The sequence below is a fragment of the Chiloscyllium plagiosum genome, unplaced genomic scaffold (assembly GCF_037043375.1).
Source record: "Chiloscyllium plagiosum isolate Xiang-an unplaced genomic scaffold, Cpla_swu_hap1 HiC_scaffold_7, whole genome shotgun sequence".
NCBI classification, from domain to species: Eukaryota; Metazoa; Chordata; class Chondrichthyes; order Orectolobiformes; family Hemiscylliidae; genus Chiloscyllium; species Chiloscyllium plagiosum.
The window spans coordinates 18681892-18699360 of record NW_028270145.1 but is presented as its reverse complement, the minus strand read 5'-3'; the positions used below and the strand labels follow the sequence as shown (position 1 = coordinate 18699360).

Sequence of the window (17469 nt, the reverse complement as noted above, 5' to 3'; positions counted from 1 at the left end):
TCATTAAAATACCAACCTCCAAACTGGTGTCCTCTCTATTTCAGAGTAACCTTGATTATCCAAATGACACAAGCGGGGAGTATTTTGTCCAGATATTCAAATGCTCAGAGAATCAAATGCTGGAGAACACAGTTTAGCCAAGCATCGGGGCCGTGTGATCTTGTTCAGGTAATCGAATGCCGGATAATCAAGGTTCCTCTGTAAATACTAAATACGCAATGAATGACCTGAGATAAATGCATGTGTAATACCCTGGTATTAGTATACAAAATAATGGAAACCATCGAGGCTAGTGCGTGTACAGAGTGAGCTACCAGAGGAAGTGGTTGAGGCGGGTACAATTACAACATTTAAAAGGCATCTGGATGGGTTCCTGAATAGGAAGGGTTGATGGGGATATGGGCCAAATGCTGGCAAATAGAACTAGATTAATTTAGGATTTCTGGTTGGCTCGATGAGTTTGACTGACGGGTCGGTTTCCATGCTGTACAGCTCTATGAAAACAAAAGGAGTTAAAAAGAAAGTCCTTACCTCACCCTGCTGCTTCAATCGCTTTTGTATTTCCACAACAGGCACATCCAGGTAGATAACAAGGTGAGGGGGAAGAAACTCACAAATGCTATTTCCTTTGAGTTCATTGTAATGTTCAATACCTGAAAATAGAGAAGGACTTTACCACAGTGACTGGGTTACGATCTAACAAAGACTGCAGCTGCCGACTTAGGCTAACTGCCAGTTGGTAAGCAGCATCACTGAATAATTATTGGGTCATTGAGCTTCTTCCAGCTTCTGTGATCGTTCCTGGATCCTCAGTCAAACCTGTACGTTCCCAGGATTTCTCAAGAGTTTTAACCACTCAAAACCAGCCAAAGCAGCATTCTTTTGGGGTCAAACCTTCTTCGTCTTGCAGTAGACCATCTTAATCAGCTCTCCAGCACTACTCCTGTGTTCTAACTTTATGGAGCTCTACAAATGGCTCCTAGGGCTTCTTCCGAACACCAACGACACATAAGTTGGCTGTCAGCCACTTTCTCAGCAGCATTTGCCCTACAAAGAGCTGATTCTGCTGCTCTTCTCCATCTTAATTCTGGCTAATGACTAAAAACTGACAGTTCAGTAACTATTCTGAGTGACCCAATGATAACCTCACAACAAGCATGTGCTCTTTCCCTTTAGCTGTATTGGAACATAGGAGCATCAATGAGCCATTCAGCCCTGTGAACTTACGTTTTTCTAGGTCATAGCTACATATCTATCTCATACTATGTTTCCACATTGCACAGACATCCCTCAAAATCATGAATAACTTGAAATCTATCGATCTCTATCTTGAACATATTGAAGCACTGGCAACACAGTGGTTAGCACTGCCACCTCACAAAACAAGGGACCCAGGTTGGATGCCACCCTCAGGTGACTGTCGGCACATTCTCCCTGTGTCTCCGCGGGTCTCCTCCAGGTGTTCTAGTTTCCTCCCACAGTCCAACTATGCACAGGTTAGGTGGATTGGTCATGCTAAATTGTCCACAGTCTCCAGGGATGTGCAGGATTTGTGGGTAAATATGGGAATAGGGTAGGGAGCTGGGTCTGAGGGGGGATCCTCTTTGGAGGTTTCGAGCAGACTTGATGGGCTAAATGCAAGGATTCTATAATTTTAGTGTATATGATTGAGCAATTTGGCAAGCTAAATTTTTCATGATTAGATCAATCTATTATCTTTCAATGCTGTGGCAGGTTCACATGTAACTTTGAATGAAAAAACACAGTAACGTTCTTTTCAATAAGTTTATTGTTACAGTATGCCTTTCCCTTTTGAGACTTCCAAATACTTGTAATGCCTCTAAAGGTTTTAATCAAAACATAATTGTGGTTTTCGTGACACATTTCGAATTGGTAAAACTGGAATGAATCTCTTCATACTGTGCTTATGTATTCTGTGTTGGTTCAAGTGACAATCAACTGATTCAACTTGATCTAATATATTTTTGATCCCAGTATCAAAGGGATTATATTCCACAGAAATCAAACTGCACCAACATATTTGTTCTGGGTTATGCATTTGCCCAGAAAGATCTCCAGTGGTATACCTTACATTGTTGAAACTGTTACTTGCCAGGATAAACAAACTGAATAGGCCTGCTTGAACACTGTTTATTTAATCTTAACTGAATTTAACCTGATTTGAGCCTACATCAGACAAGTTACTGAATTGTGCATTGTTGCAATGTGGATGAGGCCATTCAGGTTGGCAGTATCTGCACCAGCTCCCAGAATGAGCAGTCCACCTGGAGTCTTTTACCCATTTCTACCTGTAACCCTACATCTCCTTCCTTTCCAGTTAACATAAAACAGTACATCATTGGAACAGGCCCTTTGGCCCAGTGTGCCTGTGCCAACCGTGATTCTATTCAAAACTAATCCCCTGTGCCTGTCCCCTGGTCCATATCCCTCTGTTGGCTGCCCATTCGTGTGTCTGTCCAAATGACAATTACATTTTGCTATCATATCTGCTTCTACCACCTCAGCAGCAGTACATTCCAGGCACCTAATGCCCCTGGAAAAAACTTCCCTGGCTCACCTCACTGTAAACCTTCCCCCTCTAGTATTTCTCTGATGATTCACCTTAACAATGTCCCACATAATTTTATATACTTCTATCAGATCACCCCTCAACGTCCAACACTCTAGCGAAAACAATCCAGGTTTGTCCAACCTCTTCTGAAAGCTAATGCATTAATTCTGCATCCTCTCCAAAGGTTCCACATCCTTTGTATAGTGTGGCAATCAAAACTGTGCATAATATCCCAAATGTGGCCTGACTAAAGTCTTATACAATTGCAATATTACTTGCCAACTTTTATACTCAGTGCCCCGAATAATAAAGGTAAGCATGTTACATGCCTTCTTCACCACTTCAGTCATGGAATAAGGGGTTATTTTATGTGGAGGGAGACTGGGTCGGGGGGGGATGCTCTTCAGGGGGTCAGTGCGGACTCGATGGGCCGAATAGAATTCCTACAGTGCAGAAGGAAGCTATGATTGACTGAGCTTCCACAGCCCTCTCAAACAGCAACCTCCAAAGAGTCACCACCCTCCAAGCGAAAAGACTCCTCCCAATCAGAGTCCAAGATTGCTTGCCTTTTATTCTGAGACCGTCCCACTGGTTCTAGTCTCCATTGCAAGGGGAAACATTCTATCTGCATCTCCTGTCTAACCCTTTAAGGATTTTGCAAGTTTCTACGAAATCATGTCTTATTCTTCTGAACCACAGAGAACATAAGCCCAGTCTCCTCAATGTTTCCTCAAGAGATAGTCCTACCATCCCACGAATCTGTTTGAATGTAGATATCACTGCAACATATGCTCCCTGTATACTTCTCCACAGCTGCCAGCTGATAGCATGCACACAAGAAATAGGTCCAAAAAAATTTCATCACAGTATTTAGTGCAGTAATTAGGCAAAGACCTTCTTCAGGCTTAGATACACCATTGTAACAACTTGACATTTAATTGATGATTGAAAGGAATTACAGAGGAACTACGATTATCCGAAGGACATAGGCGAGCAGTATTTTGCTCAGTTAACCTAATGTCGGATAATCAATGCCAGATAACATAGTTAGCCACGCGTCGGGACCTTGAGATCTTGTTTGGATAATCCAGAGTTCAGTCTATCAAATGGCAGATAATCAAGGTTCCTCTGTATTGGGAAGAAGGAAAACGCTATCCATTCACTGGATCAATGCACTATTTGCTGTGTTAATCTTTAGGTATCCATTTCTATGTCCCTAAATTCCTTTTCATATACAAAACATATATACACAAAATAGTAACTTCAATAATGTACTCTAACTAAGGATCAATGCAGTTTTGGAATTAAAGGTAGCTACGTGGATTAGCGAATGGTTTAAAGTCCCACAAGGTGTGTTGCTGGGGACCCTGTTGGTCACCCATTGAAACAAATAATCACGGCTTGGGAAGCAGAACAATTTTAGAAGTTGCAGATGACACTAAATTTGGAGAAGTAATTCACACAGACGAGAACTAAACTCGAAAAATAAACAGGAAGACACCAACAAAGTGGGAGAACAGGCTTTTAATTGGCAAATGAATTCAGCATAGGTCACTGCAAGTAACTACATTTTATTCAAAGAATGAGAAAGTCAGAAACTCCTTGGAAAGTTTGTGATGAAATTAAGAGGAGGAATCTGGGAACGCAGGCACATTATTTATTAAAAATAGCAATGCATGCCAGCTACATGCTCATGATGCCACCATCTTCTTTAAATGTAGAAAACTATAGGGGCTGTTTAGTCTAGGATGGTACAGGAGAATCACTTTCTTGTCAATTTAGAAAAGCCTTCACTGGGGAACAAGATATAGTTTATTGCATGTCAGCAACTAGTTATAAGTTACACAGATATGGTAGACATTGCTACAGGGACTTGGAAGCAGCCCAAAGTAGACCTCAATCCTTTGAGATCCTCAGCTTTCTACCTACAGGTCCACATGACATCTGTATAATGGGTAGTGCTTACAGCTTTCCTCAGTGTTAAACCCTTCAGAACCATCTACAACAATTATTAAAGTCATCAAAAAACAAAACCAAACACTGCAGATCACTTCTGGAGGATTAGAATTGAACAGAAATCATGTTAAACCTGCGTTGAACCTTGGTTAGATAAGATTTGGGAGTATTGTAAACACTTCTAGTCACCTTATTATGCAAAACTATGGGACATTGGAGAAGATGTACTCAAAACAGGATTACAAGAATGATACCAGAAGAGAGAGGGTATAAATGTCAGGAAAACGTGAACAGGTTAGTGCTCTTATATCTTAAGATCATGGAATAATTTGGCAGGGTAGACAGAACCACGTATAACAGTTATTAAAGCCATCAAAAAGCAAAACAAAACTTTGCAGTTTACTTCTGGAGGTTTAGAATTGAACAGAAATTGTGTTAAACCTGCACTGGAGTGGGGTCCAAAACTTTGGGCCATATACCTAAGATAATCATTACACAATCAATCAAACTAAAAACAAATTCAGGAGATTTTTATTTACCCCTGGGAATGGCAAGAACCTTAGAACTCAATAATAACAGATAAATGTGGAGATGCATTTAAGCAAAAGTTAGATAAGCATAAGAGAGAGAAAATAAACAAGAACACATTAATAGGATTCAATGAAGAACTGTAGGAAGAGGCTTGTGTGGTGCATGAGCAACACCATTGACTGAATGAGCTGAAAAGTCACTTTCTGTGCTCTAAACAATTTGTATTGCACTGAAAAGAAAGTATAACCTGCTTCTAGTCAATTTTGTATTTGACTCAGCCATTCCACAATTGTAAAAGATAGGTCTCAGCACTTTGCAGTAATTAAGAAACCTATTAACACAGACTCTCAAATAAAGAGTAGCAAGTTGGGCAACACTGCAAGTACCACTGAAAACCCAACAGGGAGTCAGGACAATAAAAATGTCAAGCCACATCCAGCTCAAATAAATTTTTCTCAGCAGTTGGAGAATGCAAACTGTGCATAACAGTGTTGTGGCAAAATGGTATAACTTACACTGCTTCTGGATATAGTCTTGTTTGTACATCGCTTCGAGAAAAACATAATCACTGTAGGCCGACCGCTCCAAAATAACACCTTGCCCTAAAGGTGCAAACACAAACAGATTAAAATGCAAAGTCCATTGAAAATGCTTATCCTGTTAATTGGTTATATGGTAAAAAAGCAGTCAGAATCCTTCAAATTTGCAGCTTCTACTTGGAAAATGTATGTCCCTTATCATTATTATGACCCCAATCCTTACATTTGTTATCAAAATGGCATCAACCCTTGGTAGCGATTCATAATATACATCAACTTTAATCACGAAAAGCTGAATTTAAACTCCTTTACTGGCGAAATGAGTTTATCTAGCGAGTCCTTGAGTGGTCAAGTTGAGTTGTTGTCTGACTTCAAAAGTGGGCACCATTTCTTGTCTCAGTGTCATGGGATTTGAGGGGACACAAATCACCAAATTTCCTGTGGCAATCGCAACCCATTCAACACCTAATCTAATCTAATCTAATAGCTGACTCCATACGTGGAAAAAGGTTCTCATGGTCAACCCTATCTAAACCCCTAATCATCTTGTACACCTCTATCAAGTCACCCCTAAACCTTCTTTTCTCCAATGAAAACAGCCCCAAGTGCCTCAGCCTTTCCTCATACGATCTTCCTACCATACCAGGCAACATCCTGGTAAACCTCCTCTGCACCCGTTCCAGTGCCTCCACATCCTTCCTATAGTATGGCGACCAAAACTGCACACAATACTCCAGATGAGTCCGCACCAGAGTCTTATACAACTGGAACATGACCTCAGGGCTCTGGAACTCAATTCCTTTACCAATAAAAGCCAGTACGCCATATGCCTTCATTACCGCACTATTTACCTGGGTGGCAACTTTCAGAGATCTGTGTACATGGACACCAAGATCCCTTTGCTCATCCACACTACCAAGTATCCGGCCATTAGCCCAGTACCCCATCTTTTTATTACTCTTACCAAAGTGAATCACCTCATACTTACCTACAGTGAACTCCATTTGCCACCTTTCTGCCCAGCTCTGCAACTTATCTATATCCCGCTGTAACCTGACACATCCTTCCTCACTGTCAACAACTCCACCGACTTTCGTATCATCCACAAACTTGCTCACCCAACCTTCTAGCCCCTCCTCCAGGTCATTTATAAAAATGACAAACAGCAATGGTCCCAAAACAGATCTTTGCCGAACACTGCTAGTAACTGCACTCCAAGATGAACCTTTCCCATCAACTACTACCCTCTGTCTTCTTCCAGCCAGCCAATTCCTAATCCAAACCTCCAACTCACCCTCAATGCCATACCTCCGTATTTTTTGCAGTAACCTACCATGGGGAACCTTATCAAACACCTTACTAAAATCCATATACACCACATCTACCGCTTTACCCTCATCTACCTCCTTAGTCACCTTCTCAAAGAATTCAATAAGGTTTGTGAGGCACGACCTGCCCTTCACAAAACCATGCTGACTATCCTTGATCACATTATTCCTATCCAGATGTTCATAAATCCTGTCCCTTACAATTCTCTCTAAGACTTTGCCCACAACAGAAGTGAGACTCACCGGCCTATAGTTACTAGGGTTATCTCTACTCCCCTTCTTGAACAAGGGAACCACATTTGCTATCCTCCAGTCTTCTGGCACTATTCCTGTAGACAACGACGACATAAAAATCAAAGCCAATGGCTCTGCAATCTCCTCCCTTGCTTTCCAGAGAATCCTAGGATAAACGCTATCAGGCCCAGGGGACTTATCTATTTTCACCCTTTCCAGAATTTCCAACACCTCTTCCCTACATACCTCAAAGCCGTCCATTCTAAATTAATTGTGACTCAATATTCACATCGGCAACAATGTCCTGTTCCTGAGTGAATACTGACGAAAAGTATTCATTCAGTGTCTCCCCAATCTCTTCAGCCTCCACATGCAACTTCCCACTATTATCCTTGACTGGACCTATTCCTACCCTAATCATTCTTTTATTCCTGACATACCTATAGAAAGCCTTAGGGTTTTCCCTAATCCTTCCAACTAAGGACTTTTCATGTCCCCTCCTTGCTGCTCTTAGTTCTAAGAGGTCATATGCATGACCTCATCCACAAATGATGAATAACATCACTGAACTGGCAGCAAGCAGAAATCACAGAAACACATCTCAAGAAGGGTCAATACTTTGCACGAAAATAGTGAAAATGTCCCAATTTATACTGCCAAGTATATTTAACTATATGTAAACATATAAACTTCAACATGAAATAAAAGTCACCACACTTACACTAATATTTGTTTGGAAATTTAACTGTGTACAGAAATGGTGGCAACATTAGGTTCAAGAAATATTCTTGGCACCAATACTCCCAGTTGGCAGTAACAAGTATGGAACATAAAAAAATGGAGACCCATTCATCTCCTCTGGTTTGTTCTACCATTCACTGCATTCATGGTTTGTATATCAATACAATCCAATAGTATTAGCTCTTTATGTTTGTCTACCCTAGACTAGCCTAAAAAAAGTTTTGAAGTTGCCTATACTGTGCCTTATGGGAGAGTATTCCACACATCGACCAGCCTTTGTGGAAAGAAGAGTTCACAAACTTCACTTTTGAAAGGCTTGGTCGACTTTGTAAGGTCTCCTTGCCAAAGACTCTGTCATGAGCAGAAAAGTTTTCTAACTAGCCTATCAATTCCTTACAAAATCCTAAGAACCTGAAATAGCTCTGCTTGCAATCAAAACCCAGGAAAAAAAAGCTAATACATCTAATCACTTGTCAATCTAAGTCTTGGTGCCCAGGGAAATCAGTACTATACCTCATCTAAGGTAACACACTTTCCCCAAAACTGCTCTAAATGTGATCCAACTAGGGCTTCATTTTGATGCAGTGAATGTTTCTCCTCTTTACAATTTAAGGTATAAATGGGGCTAAGTTAGCTCAGTTGGCTGCAAGGCTGGTTTGCAATGCAGAGTCGCGTCAACAGCAAATATTCAAATCCTGAACAAATTTAATGAATAGTCAATGTCACAATAACAATCCCTGGAGAACTCCATAAATCTCTCTCTGCCAATATGAGTGCATAATCCCTTCACTTTGTCATTGACTGCATGCCCAATCTATAAATCAGGTTACTCACTTATCTTCAATTTTATGATCTTTGTTTTGAGCTAACAGTCACTTATTCTGAATCTTATGAAATGACCTCTGAAATTCCATAGTAATGAATATTTACTGATGTGTAGGTTTGCTCTCTGAGCTGGAAGGTCCAGAGGTCCACTGAAGATGTTACCTAGTGGGGTGATGAAACGTCTGAAAACAAACCATCCAGCTCAACAAGCAAATCTACATCCAGAACCTCAACCTGAGCTACAAATCTTGTCAAAACTCGCTAATATTTACTGACATTACCCTGTCTACTGTGTTATGATAATACTGAGCAACTCAGACTTTACAGTGAAAAATCTGTCTTGGGGATTATTTTTGCAGTTTGGTTACCACGGTGTTTCACACAGGACATCTTCACAAGAAGCTGCCATTGCACTTTTAACTAAAGAACAATAGGTTTATGAAGCACAAAAGGAAAGGGGAAAAAAAGTAAAGATTTTGTCATCGGGAGAAAAAAAATTGACTTCTTTATCTCAGCAAGATCTTTTAGAGACACTCAACAAATTACTGTCTTCACTCTTTCCTATCCACTCTTTCCTATTCCTATCCATCACTTATGGTTCTCTCTGCCTCTGCCTGAGACACACAGGCAGTTGAAATCACTGACTTTTCTCATAGAACTCTATCAGGACGTTTTTTTTCCCCAATTACTTTGACTATTTTCAGGCTGCAGAACAGCACAACTCCTGGTACGCATGCTTTCTTCTAAGTTTAACCTGCTTCGAGCCTCTTCCTCTAGGTCATAAATACTGAACTTTGTAAACATTTGGCAATTATTTCATCAGGTAAGTGGCCTCATCATTTAGCTTCAGTCACATGATTTCTTAGAAATTCTGTTTCAACCTATTGCTAAAAAAAACTCCTAACACTTAAGTGAAAACAAGACACCTTTATAGAACTGAAAACCAAAAAAATATTCCCACTACTTTACAATTCAAGTTCCCAAATAATTATAGACCTCGCACAACTTCTTTGGTTACTTCCTCAGAAATTTAAATTAGGTTCACTAGACATGAGCTCTTCTTCACAAATGCTTCTTGCTCTTTGTTTTCTCTCATTTAATGTGCTCAGTTACTGACTTTATGTAGATTTTGAGAACTCTCCCCCAAATAATGTGACAAATAGACCTATAATTTAATGGTTTTGCTCTCTCTCACCTTCCTTAAATGATGGGCTTACATTTCCAAACCATAACGGATAATCCTGGAGTCAAAAAACTTTGGAATATTATGATAAAGTACCTTTAGTCTTCTCACCTACTTCTTGTGAGCGATCAGCTGCTGAGTTGAGAGACTTCAGTGTCATTCTGTTTAAAGGCCCACTTTGATGTAGTGGGACTTCATCCCAGTTATAATAAAAACAGTTCTCTAATCTTCACCGTTCATCTCCCCACAGTCTCACACAATGAGCAACTCAAGCCCATAAATAGCGCTATGCCACTCCATGACCTCTGATTCTCCATGATAGCCATACAGCATTCCCAAGCCCACTGGCCCACGATATATTGAATATAATAAATGAATTCCACAACAAGAGTAAAATATTCTTCAAAACTAAACATTCATAACTTTCCACTAATTTTAATGGTAAGTCCTTGCACTTAAAAAGCAATACAAGTGTCATAGAGTCATAGAGATGTACAGCATGGAAACAGACCCTTCGGTCCAACCCGTCCATGCCGACCAGATATTCCAACCCAATCTAGTCCTACTTGCCAGCACCCGGCTCATATCCCTCCAAACCCTTCCTATTCATAAACCCATCCAAATGCCTTTTAAATGTTGCAATTGTACCAGTCTGCACCACATCCTCTGGCAACTCATTCCATACACGTACCACCCTCTGCGTGAAAACATTGCCCCTGAGGTCTCTTTTATATCTTTTCCCTCTCACCCTAAACCTATGCCCTCTAGTTCTGGACTCCCCAACACCAGGGAAAAGACTTTGCCTACTTACCCTATCCATGCCCCTTATAATTTTGTAAACCTCTATAAGGTCACCCCTCAGCCTCTGATGCTCCAGGGAAAACAAACCCAGCCTGTTTAGCCTCTCCCTGTAGCTCAGATCCTCCAACCCTGGCAACATCCTTGTAAACCTTTTCTGAACACTTTCAAGTTTCACAACATCTTCCCGATAGGAAGGAGACCAGAATTGCATTCAATATTCCAACAGTGGCCTAACCAATGTCCTGTACAGCTGCAAGCTGAAACTTTATTGCTGGAACAGCACAGCAGGTCAGGCAGCATCTAGGGAACAGAAGATTCGACGTTTCGGGCACATGCCCTTCTTCAGGAATGAGCAGAGAGTGTTCAGCAGGAGAAGATAAAAGGTAGGGAGGAGGGACTTGGAGGAGGGGCGTTGGAAATGTGATAGGTGGAAAGAGGTCAAGGTGAGGGTGATAGGTCGGAGTAGGGTGGAGGCGGAGAGGTCAAGAAGAAGACTGCAGGTCAGGAAGGCGGTGCCGGGCTGGAGGGATTCGGCCGAGACAAGGTGGGGGGAGGGGGGATGAAGAAACTGGTGAAGTCCAAGTTCATCCCCTGTGGTTGGAGGGTTCCCAGTCGGAAGATAAGACGCTCCTCCTCCGACCGTCGCGTTGTTGTGGTTTGGCGGTGGATGAGTCCAATGACCTGCATATCCTCGGTGGAGTGGGAGGGGGAGTTGAAATGCTGTGCTACAGGGTGATTGGGTTGGTTCGTCCGGGTGGCCCAGAGGTGCTCTCTGAATCGCTCCGCAAGTAGGCGGCCTGTCTCCCCAATATAGAGGAGGCCACACCGGCTGCAGCGGATGCAGTAGATAATGTGGGTGGAGGTGCAGGTGAATCTGTGGCGGATATGGAAGTTTCCTTTGGGGCCTTGGAGAGAAGTGAGGGGGGAGGTGTGGGCGCAAGTGTTGCACCTCCTGCGGTTGCAAGGGAAGGTGCCGGGAGTGGAGGTTGGGTTGGTGGGGGGTATGGATCTGACAAGGGAGTCGCGGAGGGAGTGGTCTCTACGGAAAGCTGATAGAGGAGGGGAGGGAAATATATCCTTGGTGGTGGGGTCCGTTTGGAGGTGGCGGAAGTGACGGCGGATGATGCGCTGTACATGGAGATTGGTGGGGTGGTAGGTGAGGACCAGTGGGGTTCTGTCCTGGTGGCGGTTGGAGGGGCGGGGCTCAAGGGCGGAGGAGCGGGAAGTGGAGGAGATGCGGTGGAGGGCATCGTCGATCACGTCGGGGGGGAAATTGCGGTCCTTGAAGAAGGAGGCCGTCTGTGTTGTGCGTATTTTGAACTGGTCCTCCTGGGAGCAGATGCGGCGGAGACGAAGGAATTGGGAGAATGGGACGGCGTTTTTACAGGGGGCGGGGTGGGAGGAGGTGTAGTCCAGGTAGCTGTGGGAGTCGGTCGGTTTGTAGTAGATGTCCGTGTTGATTCGGTCGGTTTGTAGTAGATGTCCGTGTTGATTCGGTCGGTCGGTTTGTAGTAGATGTCCGTGTTGATTCGGTCAGTAGATGTCCGTGTTGATTCGGTCAGTAGATGTCCGTGTTGATTCGGTCAGTAGATGTCCGTGTTGATTCGGTCCTGTACAGCTGCAACATGACCTCCCAACTCCTGTACTCAGTACACTGACCAATAAATGAAAGCATACCAAACGCCTTCTTCACTATCCTATCTACCTGCGACTCCACTTTCAAGGAGCTATGAACCTGCACTCCAAGGTCTCTTTGTTCAGCAACACTCCCTAGGACCTTACCATTAAGTGTATCAATGGCAAAAACTGGAGCACCTGAAACCTGTTATGTAAATGAATATTGTAAATTACCTGGGGCTTGGGTGATTGACCACACTAATGAATTTCTGGGCTCTCAACCAAGATTCACTATGCAGTCTTGGCTGAGATCTCACAAACCTACAATGGAGCAGGCCAGGTCTAAAATGCTGGGTATGGCCTCAAGACCTGAACCAAGCTTCATCCAAAAAGAAAAGGTACTGAAAACTGGAAAGATTTGGGATAGAGTCAGGATTACAGACGCTGGAGTGACTCACTAATTTTAAAAGACTCCCTGGTCCTTCTACCTTGATAGAAATCCAGGCTCAACTCTTGAAAGGTAAAACTCTGAATATCTTATGAGAATACCCTTCAGTATCAGTAGCCAGAAAGAAATGAATTTACAATTGCTCCTTCTTAACAGAAAATAAACTGCCACACCAGAATACTTAGATCTGCACTGCTGGCTTTTGTACGAAAAATGAATAATTTGTTTTCAATTCCACACCTGTTTGAAGAAGGTGCTCCAGAGCATCAGAGTACTGCAGGGTGCGAAGGTGATACAGCCAACTCTGCAACCGATAGGAATTTCCATCTGGAGATTTGGGGTCAGTATAAAACTTCTCCACACTGCAGTTACCATTGAATGCAGAATTTAACTTCTTGCCGTCACCTGTCTTCCAGTCCCAGTAATGAATATCAACCTCAGGGATATACAACATGTCTGAAGAAAGCAAAAAGTGTTCAAAAAAGACAAATACTTGCAGTCATTTAGCATATTTTACATCTTTGTGACATCTAAAGCATTTCACGGTAAAGAAACTACTTCACAAATAATCTTTATAATTACAGAAAATTGCATTGTATAAAATAGCTTTACTGTGAACTAATAATGTTGTAAAATAAAGAAAACTATGCAAGACATTAGTCAAGACCACAGCTGAAATACCGTGAACACTTTTAGGCCCTTTATCAAAGGCAAGATATACTGGCACTGGAGGCAATCCAGAGAGGGCTCACAAAGAGCCCTGAAGAAGGGCTTATGCCCGAAACGTCGATTCTCCTGTTCCTTGGATGCTGCCTGACCTGCTGCGCTTTTCCAGCAACACATTTTCAGTTCTGATCTCCAGCATCTGCAGTCCTCACTTTCTCCTCACAAAGATTGCTTTGTTTTAACTTATGAGATTTTATGATTCTGGTTCTTTCAATTAAATCACTGGGATTTCTGAATTTCTCATTAAATGTTAACAGTCCCTACTATGATTGTAGCACATCACAGAAAATTTAGAAGTTTTAGTCAAGTTCCTGTTTAGGAAGAGAGCAGCAAAATAATTTTCAAACCAAATTACCTGGAGCAAATGCAGTCAATGGTGCCTATTGCCCTCAAAAACAGCAGGGCCAGCTTGAGTGCACTTATAGTGCTGGGATATGTTTCAGTTTATTTGTGATCATTCAAAGTTTCCAGGAGATTACATTTCGAGAGATTATAAGCAATATGTTTCAGCATTTATTATCCAACTACACAACAACTAACATCAACTTCACTATATCTATAACTTAAATGGTGCAACAAATAATATAGAGCTATTTAACATTTACTGAGAAAAGAATAAAGCAATCTCAGCATTTTACCTAGTTTCTCAGCCAAACTTTTTGCTAAGGCACCTTTTCCAGAAGCAAGGTTTCCATCAATGGTGATGATTTTACTGTTGTCCTTGAACTTTCGCATTGTTCTTTCACCCAACATGTAGGCCAACCAGCCATACCTCAGCTCTCTGTGGGACGTTGTGTGGATTCGAGCCTGGAACCCAAAGCAGAAATACACAGATTGAGAGCGATGCGGGTAATCACATCACCCTTAACTTCACACAGCTTTTATCAACTAGTTCTCAGTGATTATAAATAGCTGGATTGGATTTCTCCTGCTCGGTTGTGGCCAGGACAAACCTGAGCAATCTTTCACACTACCAACTAAATAGCAGTGTTGTCACTGCACTGGAATAGTTATAGCTTGGGCTATAGGTCTAGCTTGTTCAGGAGCACAAGTCTTCAATACTATTGCAGGAATACTGTCAGCATCCACCACCTTTTCAGTACCAAAACCTTCAGCTCTTTCTTGATATCATGTGACACGAATCAAATTGGTCAAAACCTGACGTCTCTGATGCAGAGGATCTCTTGACAAAGCTGAGATGTGTCATCCACTCAGCAACACTGGCTGAAAATGAGATTCAAGTACTTATCTTTGCACTGAAAATGGGTAGGCTCCCCCAAAGAGGAGGATGTGGACATTTGTGAAGCCTCTTCCTCCTCCTTCCCCAATTAACTCATGAATTGCCCACTGCCATTCACAACCGGATGCAGCAGGACCATGCAGCGCAGATCTGACCCGTCAGTTGGTTGTGGGACTGCCCGGCTCTGTCACCTGTTGTCACTTGGCAAAGTTAAGAATCGCATGACACCAGGTTGTAGTCCAACAGGTTTAGTACAAGCTTTCAGCACCCTGCTCCTTTATCAGGGAGCGACCTGATTTTTTAACTTTGTCCACCCCAGTCCAACACTGGCACCTGTCACTTGGCAAAGCTTGAGCCCTCAGGTTGAGACAGGTCTGGTGCTGCTCTTGGCATCAAGGTCAGAGTGGTGCTGTAAAAGCACAGCAGGTCAGGCAGCAACCAAGGAGCAGGAGAATCGACGTTTCGGGCAAAAGCCCTTCCTGCTGTGCTTTTACAGCACCACTCTAATCTAGGCTCTGATCTCCAGCGTCTGCAGTCCTCACTTTTGCCGAGCTGCTCTTGGCGTGCCCTCCTCCCTGGGAGCCTTCTCGGGTTTTGAGGGTCTGGGTTACAGCTGGTAATGCAACACAGTGACTCCTGGGTCTCCCAGCTGAAAAAAAACAACAACCCTGACATCGATAGATTCTACTTGGTGCCCTAACCCGTGAGCCGGTTTTTATTTTAGTGTTTTTCCCCCTAAATTCTTTTCTTTAACGCCTCGTTGTGTGTTCTGTGTCCCTTCCCCGGTGACCTCCACCTGCCCCTGACACTTCCCTGATCGATCGATCAATCAATCTCTCTCTCTCTCTTCCCCCTGTTCCGAGTCTTCACTCTCCCCTCTCCCTCCCACTACGGGGGCCCTGACCGCACTGACCCCGCGTTGAAGGGACTCTCGGACTCCCCGAGCCGCCACCGTCGCCAACAGCCTCCGCGCCGCCATCTTGTCCGGCCGTTGGCTGTCGCTGGGGGAGGGGGGGGGGGGGTCCTTCCTCACTCGGTGACGCAGAGGCGTCCTGCGCGGTGCCTGCTCGCAGCACAACCAACAACAAACAGCCCCCACAGTGTCCTCACTGGTACCCTACCTCCACCCACTGCTGAGTGCCCCTCCCCTGCCCCGCCCCAGCAACCTGACCTGCCCCTTCAAGATCTCTCAAATCTCTTTACATTTCCAGTCCCCCAACAACTCACCCCAAAATTTGTCACCCCACGACCCCCTGAGGAGGTTGTCTTGCCCTGGTTGGTGGTGTCAGGTTTAATCAGTGCTGTTGGAGCTGGCCCCACTGCTACGTTAACACCCCTCAAGCACCTTAGCAACTCCCCTGCACCCTCAACACAACCAAATCTCTTCAATCTCCTTTCCCATGACACTCCCAACCCCATACTATGTCCTGTCGCCAGTGTCCAAATCGCTTACGTCCTGCACAGATGCGAGCTCCCGAATAAACCCCTGAAGCCCCAAGTAAAAACCGAAAGAACTGCAGAAACAAAAGACTTTGCTGGAAAAGCTCAATAAATCTGGCAGCATCTGTGAAGAGAAATCAAAATTAACATTTTGGGTCCAGTGACCCTTCACCAAACCCTAAACGTTAACTTTGATTTCTCTTCACAGATGCTGCAAGACCTACTGAGCTTTTCCAGCAACTTCTGTTTTTGTTTCTGTTTTTGTTTTTGTCCCTGAATCTCCAAGCTTCTTTAGTAATTATTCCAAATCCCTTAATAAACCAGGCAGATCCTTTAATGACATCCCAAGTTTCTTAAGACCTCTGCTCTGTTAATTAGACTTCCAGACCCATGTAACCTCCCTTAACCCATTCACCCCCAATTAACTCCCTTAAAAACTCTCAATGAAGGATAAAACAGAAAAATCCAAAAGCCAGTAAACCTGGCGTACTGATCTGAAATGAAATGTATTTTAAAAGATGAGCTAACTTGCATCAGTTCAATCATTTCCAAGGTTTACTGCTTTTTCCCTTTCTAACCTCAGCTCCCTTAATCATCCAGCTGCCTCAAACTAAAGTACACATGTGGCTTTCCTGCCCAGAATTAAGTAACATTGTTTTTGTAATGGAGACTAAACAGATACGAATAGTTTAAGTGAGTGGGCAAAGAAGTGGCAAGTATGGTATGTTACTTTTCCTCCTTAATCAACCTCTTGGTCCTCCTTTGCTGCATTCAAAATTGCTCACCGCCCTCAGGTCTCTTTTTATCAAGCAACTTTATATGACTCCTCTTTCAATCTAAAACTATCCTTAATTCCTTTCATTAGCCTTGGTGGGACTTTTTTTCCTGTTGTGCTCTTTCGTGCAAAAGGCATGCAAGAATTGTTGCGATGCATGTATTACTTCCTTAAATATTAACCATTGTCTATCCACTAACATGCCTTTCAATTAAGTTACCCAGTCTATCACAGCCCTCATACCATCACTTTCCTGTGTTTCGGTCGAAGACCTTAGATTATAATGAGACTACTCCAGTTTCTTTCCCAGTGAAGAATTCTATGATAATGGTCACTGTTACTTAAAAGACAATCACATAACAGAATTAATAATTGACTTCTTCTCAATGCACAAAATCAAATATAGGATAGTTTAAATACACTGGCCTAAACAAAAACCATCTTGTAAACACTCCAAAAATTCAACCATTACAGCTTTATTGCTCATATGGTTTACACAGTCTATATGTAAAT

At 42.9% G+C, this 17469-nt stretch overlaps 1 protein-coding gene across 1 annotated transcript in view; it reads right to left on the bottom strand.

Moving 5' to 3' along the window:
- ndufa10 (NADH:ubiquinone oxidoreductase subunit A10) overlaps window positions 1-15750 on the bottom strand; it is a 67446-nt gene extending 51696 nt beyond the window's left edge. Inside the window, exons 1-5 of the mRNA XM_043693102.2 lie at window positions 15655-15750; window positions 14140-14308; window positions 13016-13231; window positions 5575-5661; window positions 532-653 (exon numbers count right to left, since the gene is read on the bottom strand). Of these exons, the coding sequence (XP_043549037.2) occupies window positions 532-653; window positions 5575-5661; window positions 13016-13231; window positions 14140-14308; window positions 15655-15720 (660 nt within the window). The 5' untranslated portion in view covers window positions 15721-15750. The remainder of the gene's footprint in view (window positions 1-531; window positions 654-5574; window positions 5662-13015; window positions 13232-14139; window positions 14309-15654) is intronic.
- Window positions 15751-17469: the final 1719 nt, after the last annotated feature.